At 39.4% G+C, this 9,896-nt stretch overlaps 1 protein-coding gene across 1 annotated transcript; it reads right to left on the bottom strand.

Moving 5' to 3' along the window:
- Positions 1-388: 388 nt before the first annotated feature.
- Positions 389-9,896, bottom strand: plvapb (plasmalemma vesicle associated protein b). Its single transcript, XM_062027569.1, has 9 exons — positions 9,425-9,896; positions 9,176-9,352; positions 9,010-9,106; positions 7,537-7,738; positions 7,243-7,462; positions 3,651-3,800; positions 3,463-3,579; positions 3,148-3,255; positions 389-3,073 (listed from the first exon to the last, which is right to left on the bottom strand). The coding sequence occupies exons 1-9, from the start codon at positions 9,626-9,628 to the stop codon at positions 3,065-3,067; spliced, it is 1,284 nt and encodes a 427-aa protein (XP_061883553.1). The 5' UTR covers positions 9,629-9,896; the 3' UTR covers positions 389-3,064.

Genomic DNA, 9,896 nt, shown 5'->3' with positions numbered 1-9,896 from the left:
TTACTGTACCCTAAGTTATGTTTAACAAGTATTTCTGTACACTAAGTTATGTCTAACAAGTATTACTGGACACTAAGTTATGTTCAATAAGTCTTGATGTACACTGATTTATTTCTAACAAGTATTACTGTACCCTAAGTTATGTTTAACAAGTATTTCTGTACACTAAGTTATGTCTAACAAGTATTACTGGACACTAAGTTATGTTCAATAAGTCTTAATGTACACTAATTTATGTCTAAAAAGTATTACTGTACACTAAGCTATGTTAGACATAACTTAGTGTACAGTAACACGTATTTAACACTTGTGCTGCTATTGTGGTTGGTAGACTTAAGATGGGAGTTTAGAGGCAAACAAACAAGCAAAAAAAGACACTCAATGGGTTATTTTAATTTATTAAATTGAAAATCTAAGTATAAACAAAATGAGTAACACTCAAGAGAAATATTTACACCTTGTCGTGTTTTACATCAAGATGAGAGCAAAGATACAGAAACATTACAAAATAATTTTTTTCCAAGTAAGAAGTAATTATGAATGTGAAAGTGTATTATTACATTTGATGCATGTTGGTGTATACCAGGGGTGTCAAACATACGGCCCGCGGGCCGGAACCGGCCCCCAAGGAGGTTCGATCAGGCCCGCAGGATAATTTGAAAGTGGAAAAAATGCATAAAAGACATGGAATTAATATTTTAAATTCGCTGCAATTCATGGATTATCCGCTAAGGGGCGCACTCTTTCCATCAGAGTAGAAGACAAGCCGCATCACTGAGACAGACTGAAAACAGCAGACGGTATCAATGCGCCATCTGCTGCTTGTTACGACGTTGTTAATACCTTGGTCTCTACCTCTCCGCTACACCCTCATTAGCCAAAATGTCGTTATCCAAACGGAGAAAAGTAGATAAGGAGTGTAGAATTTTCAAAGAAAAATGGACCACATCCTATTTATTTACAGAGATGCACGGAAAACCTTCGTGCTTGGTGTGTTTGCAACAAGTTTCGGTATTGAAGGAATATAATATTCGACGCCACTACGAGACTCATCACAGCGAAAAATATGACGGCTTGCAAGGACAACTGAGAAGAGATAAGATTAACGAATTGCTGGCGGGTCTGAGGAAACAGCAGTCAACTTTCATCCAGAGCCGAGAAGTCAGTGAAGCAGCGGTAAAAGCCAGCTACCTAATTGCTACTGTGGTGATTTTAAAAATGTGCACTTTAATGTTAGTCAGCAGCTTCAAAACAAAAGTTGTGTGATGGAATTCTACTGTTCATACAACTCCATAAATTTTCAGTGTGTATTGTATGTGTATGTATGTTTCATGTATGAAGTTGACAGATTTACAGGACAGGCGAACACTTTCTTCATTACACATTTAAAATCACTCTCCTTAGTTTGTAAGGTGTACGCAGGGATTACATTTAGATTTTATATGTGTATGTGTAAGTGGTTTAAAAATTCCTTTCTTTAAAAGTCTCATTTAATCTTAAAGTGCATTACTATATTTTTCAGTACCAATTAAAGTTTTGTGCCTTTGTACAATCAGTGGGATCAGTTGCAATGCATGTTTGTGAATGATAAAAGTAAATTGCACATTTGTCTAAGGAAATATGAGGTGTTTCATGAAATGTTTTGTAAAAGGATAGTTCATTAAATTTCAATATTTTCCTAATGTTCTTGTGCTTCTTTACATCAAAACAAAGGAAAGACATGATATTTTGGTTATTTATAGCAGAGTATGGTATAATTTTAATGGTCCGGCCCACTTGACATCTCCCTAGGCCGTATGTGGCCCACGATGCGAAATGAGTTTGACACCCCTGGTGTATACACACACACAAAAAGTTATGAATATTCGGCTTTTGGGTGAAATTTTAGGATAAACCTAAAATGCACATGAATGATTTCAGGCATAGCGTCCACTACAGTGTATATTATATATCTTACTGTCAAAGTGAAGAGTTGACAAGTGGGGTCACTATTGGCCGACACGTGCAGCGCAGGCGAGGCACATAGTGTATGTTCATTCCTCCCTGGCATTTATAGAAATATGCTGACATCCAGCAACAACTAAGGATCTATATGATTGTTCACATTTTTGATTGCTGACTAAATGTGTTGAGGAAATTGTGAAAAATAATATCTGTAATGAATGGGACTTCCTGCATTGAAGGCTATATTATATTCGACTGGCAGAAATATTGTTACAACCTTGTTTTCTTTAAACATTTCATATAAATTACTTGATGTCTTTAGAATGCAAAATTTACTTGTATGATTGTTTAGAATATTTTTACATATTATGTTATCTGATACTCTTATGATATCAGTGTTTATTTTTGCACACTTAAAGGGGAACTGCACTTTTTTTTGGGAATTTTGCCAATCATTCACAATCCTTATGGAAGACAAAAACAGATGTCTTTCTTTTTTAATGCATTCTAATTCCTAAAATATGGCAAGTACGAGGTGGCTAACAATGCAGCTAATCAGTGTACTCTAAAATGAGCAAAATACATAAATATTACATGTTATTATGAATGTGCCTGTTACTATATTATATCATATATATAAAAAATTGTTGAATGTTTTTAGAGTCCTTTATAGGCAGAATAGAGCGACTCCCTTTAGCTCCAATGTTGGCTGGTTTTTGCTAGCCTTTATTTATGTGTTAGAATGCATACAAAAAATAAAATATGTGTGCTTATCACACAAGGATTGTGAATGATAGGCACATTTCCAAAGAAAGTGCAGTTCCCCTTTAAGTATTAGATGTTAAAATATGTAAACACACTTGTAAATGTCATTGAAAACATTTGTTATAATGTTCACAAAATTCCAAACTTCAAACATATTTGTGTCCACTCTAAAGGACAGTTGACCAACTCCTTGAAAAATGCGTTTTTAAAAATTAAAGTAGATTTTTTTGGAAAGTAATAAAACAGTGAAGTAAGCTATCATTTTAAGTTTGCCCAAAAGCCGAATATCACTAACTTTTTGGTCTTTACAGTTTTTACACCACTGTGGCCTCCGCTGATGATTTCCTGTTGCATTTCATCTCACCTGGAAGAGAAAAGGTTAATGATTAAGATGGAATATCACACAGACTGCAGTAGCCAGAGGAGGTCAAAAGTTACCGTCAGAGTTTTGCTGATGCTTGGCGCTTGAAAAGCAGGCCAGTTAGCGACAGTTTGCCTGCTGTGCTGCGGCACAGACTGCACTCCCGCTGGTTTCCACGGAGCGACCTGGACAACATGACTTCATTTACCAAGTCACACTGACAACATTTGATGAGAGTTGTTATCTGGGCCGCCCATCCTTCCTGCTTCTGCTGCCCTCAGATTCCTGCTGAATGCTGAGTACACACACCTCTGCCATGTAATCACAGGCCATCTGTGGTCCGGCACTTCCCTCAATGTTGTGTAGAAAGAAGCAAAGGTCACGACATTCACCTTACAATTAGGCGATGCCCTCAGGGTCTGCAGCTCCTTTTCTCTCCGGGCCAAAGTGTCTTCTTGCAATTGTTTCTGTTCTCTCAGCCGGTTCTGCTCGATCAGCAGTTTCTCCATCTGAGTTAGAGCAGCGTGTTAGTTTGGAAGTCTGTGATGGAGACAGACTTTGGTGTGTCGGAGGATACAACCTTCTCGTCATGAGTCCTCTGCTTGGCTTGAAGCTGCCTGCTGCTCTCGGCCAGCGTCTCGCTGCGGTTGTGTTCACACTGCTGCAGGTCAGAGGTCAGGTGTGTGTGCTGCACCTCCAGACGACTGGACATTGCTTGAATCTGAGCCACCTGTGAGAAGAGGACAAATGTGATGTTTATTTCTAACTGGATGTTGACAGCTGATGCAGCGCTTTCTACCAGCAGCGTCCAAAAATACAACAAATTCAGTATGAATGAGATATATTAGTAGATATTACACTAGTTGTCTTTGTCAGCTACAACACACAACTAAGACAGTGTTGCATATTTTGACCTACACAGGTTGATTGTATCAAAAAGTATCAAAGTAGCTTGCGCATTCTTTCATTTCTCTGTAAGCGACCTCGTTTGGAAACTTCTGTCTTTCACCGTTTCATAGGCTTTCATAATAATGAAGATTATGCAAAATATAACTTTTTACTCAAGTTCTTTCCTAAATTCAATATTTATTGCCTTCTTTTTTAAAAGGTGTCCCGTTCCAATAACAAAAAAAAGTATTGGATTATATCAGTTGCATGTAAACTCTCCAATACAAGCAGTCCTGCATCTCTGTCTGGACTGGAGCCTGCAGTGCCTCAGACTGGAAGTCTCTCCAGAGAGTGGTGAGGACGGTGGAAAAGATCATCAGGACTCCTCTTCCTCCTATACAGGAGATCGCAAAAAGCCGCTGCCTGACCAGGGCTCAGAAAATCTGCAAAGACTCCTCCCACCCCCACCAAGGACTGTTTTCACTGCTGGACTTTAGAAAGAGGTTCCGCAGCCTCCGAAGCAGAACTTCCAGGTTCTGTAACAGCTTCTTCCCTCAAGCCGTAAGACTCTTGAACGCATCATAATTAAATTATCCCCTCAACTCCCCCCAAAATGGATTAACTCGCTTGAATAAAAAAGACAATATAAGATACATCCACAAACGTGGATGCATATGAAAAAGTGCAATATATTTATCTGTACAGTAACCTATTTATTTATTTATATATGCACCTTATTGCTTTTTTATCCTGCACTACCATCAATCAATGTTTATTTATATAGCCCTAAATCACAAGTGTCTCAAAGGGCTGTACAAGCCACAACGACATCCTCGGTACAGAGCCCACATACAGGCAAGGAAAAACTCACCCCAGTGGGACGTCGGTGAATGACAATGAGAAACCTTGGAGAGGACCGCATATGTGGGTAACCCCCCCCTCTAGGGGAGACCGAAAGCAATGGATGTCGAGTGGGTCTGACATAACATTGTGAAAGTCCAGTCCACAGTGGACCCATGAGCTAATGCAACGAAATGTCGTTCTTATCTGTACTGTAAAGTTCAAATTTGAATGACAATAAAAAGGAAGTCTAAGTCCTGCAGCGTGTTGACTTGTGCAAAGCTGGACAGCCAGTTAACATCTAAATGTCCTCCAATAAGCACACAAGTTTGGATCTTTCCTTGTATTTGAGTCAAGTCATTTCCAAAAGGTAAACATGGTAGGCTATGCTGCTGGGAGCTACGCACACAAGCATGACATACTGTACATAATAAGTGTCCTCAATGTCAATTTAAACAAGGATCAAATAATTAGAGTAACAATCCAGTAACAAATGTGTCCCTTACTGCATTATTGTGGCAACGAGGTGTTGCCAAAGAAACAATTACCACTCTGCTCCAATCTAAAGACAGCCCAATACGTCCATTCTAGGCGGTTAATAATAGTGTTTTCATACCTACTATTGTTCTTTGAGTAATTTCACCTAAACTTTTCTAACATTCTTTTTTTCTTTACGCGCCTTGAGCAAGAGTACGAGAGCCAACCGTGGCAACCAGGACTCTCCACTTGGGTGGATGGTGGGCTTGCTGTTGAGCTTGTGTCAGAGTCACACTACAGGCTTTAAAGGGGAACTGCACTCTTTTTGGAATTTTGCCTATCGTTCACAATCACTATAAGAGACAAATGCATGTCTTTTTTTTTTTAGGCTTGTAAAGATGTTGCTAATGGAAGTCATCGTTGTAGCCTTAAAAAGCCCTCCATTAACTTTTTATATACTGTACACACTCTGCAAGTACAAACATATATTGTAATAACAGCTACTTTCATAACAATATGTAATATGTACAATATTTATTACCGTGTTAAATGAAATATGCAAAGTTTTGTCTGCCGTCTCAGTAGATCCTCTGCTTTGACAATAAATCCACCTCAGAGTAACTTTGTCTCCTCATATACCAAATTATATGTATTTCTATTGAGAAATATCCTCTCTGGATAATCTCTATTGCTTTTAAAAATGTTCTAACAGCAAGTTGTTAACAGCATAGCAAGTTTTTGCCACGCCTGCTGGATTATTCTGTATTTTCTCAAACTGGAGAACTTTAGGCTGACATTGAATGGTTGTTCTGTAAGTTTCAAGAACTGTGAGGTGCCTTTCAGAGATATGCAGGAGAAACTGATCTACGAATTAATCCTGATTTAAAACACAACTGGGATGTTGGTGGTTGATGAGCCTTTTGTGTACTTGTTGGTTGTTATATCTCTCTAAGGCTATTCAGGAATGTTTTATGTTGACACTTGTCTGTGGTTCCTTTTTTGTCTTTATTTTCTTATCTAATTGTATACAATACATACACATACATACATACATACATACATATATATATATATATACGTATATATATATACTGTATATCATACTTGCCAACCCTCCCGTTTTTAGCGGGAGAATCCCGGTATTCAGCGCCTCTCTCGACAACCTCCCGGCAGAGATTTTCTCCCGACAAACTCCCGGTATTCAGCCGGAGCTGGAGGCCACGCCCCCTCCAGCTCAATGCGGACCTGAGACTGAGTGGGGACAGCCTGTTCTCACGTCCGCTTTCCCACAATATAAACAGCTTGCCTGCCCAATGAACGGAGAAATTAAACAGGACAATACTGCCATCTATTGGATAGCCACCGAAACACTGAAATTCAAGTATTTTTTTTTTCTTTCTATGTCAAGTATTTCATACATATATATATATGAAATACTCGAGTTGGTGAATTCTAGCTGTAAATAACCACGCCCCCAACCACCCCCCCACCCCCGACCAAGCCCCCACCCCCTACCCCCCACCTCCCGATATTGGAGGTCTCAAGGTTGGCAAGTATGCTGTATATGTATATATATATATATGTATATATATATGTATATATATATATATATATATATATATATATATATATATATATATATATATATATATATATATATATATATATATACACACACACTGTATATATATATATATACAGTGTGTATATATATATATATACACACTGTATATATATATATATATATATATAAATAAGAGAAATTGCGGTGCGACGGTGCCTAATTGGTCAAATATGCATGAATTGGCACAATTTGAACATTACAAGATCCTGGAGTGATTGAATAACAAAGCGACACTCTGAGGGCTTCCGTGATGATGATGAAAAAGAGTTTAACGCCCTGACTGTATATCATAGAAGCCCGTTGACAGTGTTCAGCACGTTATTAAACAACATATCACACACACCTTGTTGCCCACGTTGTCCAAATACAGCTGAAACTTGTTCTCCACATCTCTGGACAGGTTTGTGCAGCTGTTCCTTATCTTCTCCATCTGCTCCTGCTGACTCTCACAGGTGAGGTGAAAGGTCATCTGGTGCGGGAACAGGTTGTTGATTTTGTTGAGAAAATCCCTGGTCACCGTCTGGATCCCGTCCAAAGAATGAGCAAAGTCCTCTTTGCATTTCCTGTTCAAACACCATGTTTAATGTATTTATGAGTGTAATAGATGCACACACCCACACCCACACACACAGAGTACCTGGTGTATGCTGTGAGCTGCTGTTCCAGCATGGTGTTTTGTCTCCGTAGAGCGATGGCGTCGTGGTGATGGATGTCTCTGTCTTTCAGGGCATTGTCTCTCTCCTGAATCAGGTAGTGCACTGTCTGAGTGAAGTTGGCCTCGATCAGATCGATCATGGCTCTCTGTTGAGCGTTGAGGCTCTGCAGTGTTTTCAGCTCACCTGAGAGATCACACAAATAATACAAGCACAGTCTTAAATGGCTCACATTTGCTCCCACATTCCACAAATCCGCATTTCAGGTTAATCGGCAGCTCTATGTTGTGAAAAGTTGCTTGTAAGTAGGGGTGTACTGATCTGATATTGATAACAGATATAAATGAATACATGGGAACAACTGACTGGTATGTTGGGGAGCAGAGTGGAGTGGAAAGCAAGGAGGAGGAACCCAACTGGAGGTGCAAGACATGATAGACAGGAACATTGATTTAACTTTTTTTTCCAGTGTCATTTTAAAAAAAAATGGAAAATTACATTTAAAATGTACATAAATTATTTTTTGTCCAAAAGCAGGATGAGAAAGTTAAACTGAATGTAGAAAAACTGTTTAGATGAAATTGAGCAGATCATTTGTTGTGCATGTATTAAATATTAATGAGGAGACTCATTTCCAAAGGATACATGAGAATAAAATGTACAAATTTAAAGGGTTCTATTATTCAAAACCAACGTTTCTTACCTATTGGTACCTGTTTTTGTGTATTTGAGATCTGCATATGTCCTGAAAATGTGAAATCAAACCATGAAGGCATGGCAGAGATATTTACAAAACAATCTTGCCTTCCTTCATACTTCCACCAAACAAGCTTTTTGAAATGTTTCCTAATGTGATATAAGCGGATATCTCCATATATGGTAGAGATTTACCCCTAAGAGCTTTGCGCGTGTCCGCCACTGTGGTCAATAAGTTCCTTCTTTTACGCAGACTAGCTCGTACAAGCACATGCATCCTCCACTGTTGCCATTTCTAATACAAAGTAGCGTATAGTTCCAACTTAAATCTGTCAGTAGATTCCGTATGGAAGCGCTAAAAACTAGAACAGGTTGACGGGGAGAAGCACATTCAAAGTGGATGCACGTAAATAAGACCACCCACAAAAAGGTGTATCCAAAGCGGTTTGAAGATGGTCTGTAAAACAATCTATGCAACATTTTGACCAACGAACCACCATTAAACGTTATGTAGACCAGAAGTGTTTTAAATGTAGAAAATAATCATATGACCCCTTTAAGTGGAACTCCATTTTTTTGCAGAAATTTGATCAAAAAAATCTAAATATTGCAATTTTTCAGTCATTTTAGCCACTCCCATTTCATATTACTGAATTCGTAAAACTAAGCATTTTTGTTGTATTTTCTTAAATCCTTTGGAATTATAGAATACTTAAGTGAAAAGAAAGAATACTTATGCAGTAGCGTATTGTAATACATACTGCCAGAATTGACCACAATAGGATGCTGTATGGGTGGAGTAGGACATCGCATCCCCATATTGCTACGTGTTGTTGCAATCTGCCTCTCACACTGGACCTAGAAAAGCAAAACGACAAAATGAGTGAATTTTACACAATATCTATAATATTTATCTTAGTCACTCACTAGTCTACTCCTTAATTCAGTAGTAGTAGTGTTCGCAACACTTCTGAGCGTCTCCAGCGCCTTCTCCATAGCAGCTTTCTCAGCAGTGCGAGCCCCGAGCAGAGCACCCAGCTGGCTTTTCTCTTTAGTCAGCTGGAAGTTGTTCTCGCTCAGGCTGTTCAAGGCCTGCTGCAGCTCCTGCACAACATCCTGGTGGTTACTGCTCCAAAGCAACTCCTTTCTAGTAGATCAAAAATAAACGTGGCTCACCTTGACTCGCTTCTCCTCGGCGGACTTCTCGGGCTGCCCGTAGATGAGGAAGAGCACCAGGCTGACGATGATGAGGGACTGGATGAGGGAGGAGAAGAAGAAAACGATCCTCATGTAGTAGCCGCAGCTCTTCCCTTTCGGTTTGTGCAGAGGCTCCCTGGCCTCCAAGCCAAATTTGGCCCGAGAGTAGCTGGAGCTGTACATGACGTTTGGGGGCCAAATGCCGGCTTTTCTTCAAATCTAAAACAGGAAGATTGGTGGAGGAGCCTTCCAGTGTGAGGTTGTGCCAAGAAGCACGTATGTAAACAAAGAGTGTGGGGAGACGTGTGGGGGTCATGTTTATAAATGCTGCTGGGGGCACACTTCCAGTCCATTCTGGCCCAGCCCTCACCTCCCTCCTCCCTCCTTATCGACCTCTGTCACATTTACAGCCTCAACCTACGCATACTTAAAGTCATTACTACAAAAATAG

Source organism: Entelurus aequoreus, linkage group LG19 (genome assembly GCF_033978785.1).
Source record: "Entelurus aequoreus isolate RoL-2023_Sb linkage group LG19, RoL_Eaeq_v1.1, whole genome shotgun sequence".
Classification (NCBI taxonomy): Eukaryota; Metazoa; Chordata; class Actinopteri; order Syngnathiformes; family Syngnathidae; genus Entelurus; species Entelurus aequoreus.
The sequence above is the reverse complement of the archived record's forward strand: the minus strand, read 5'-3'. Positions and strand labels throughout refer to the sequence as shown.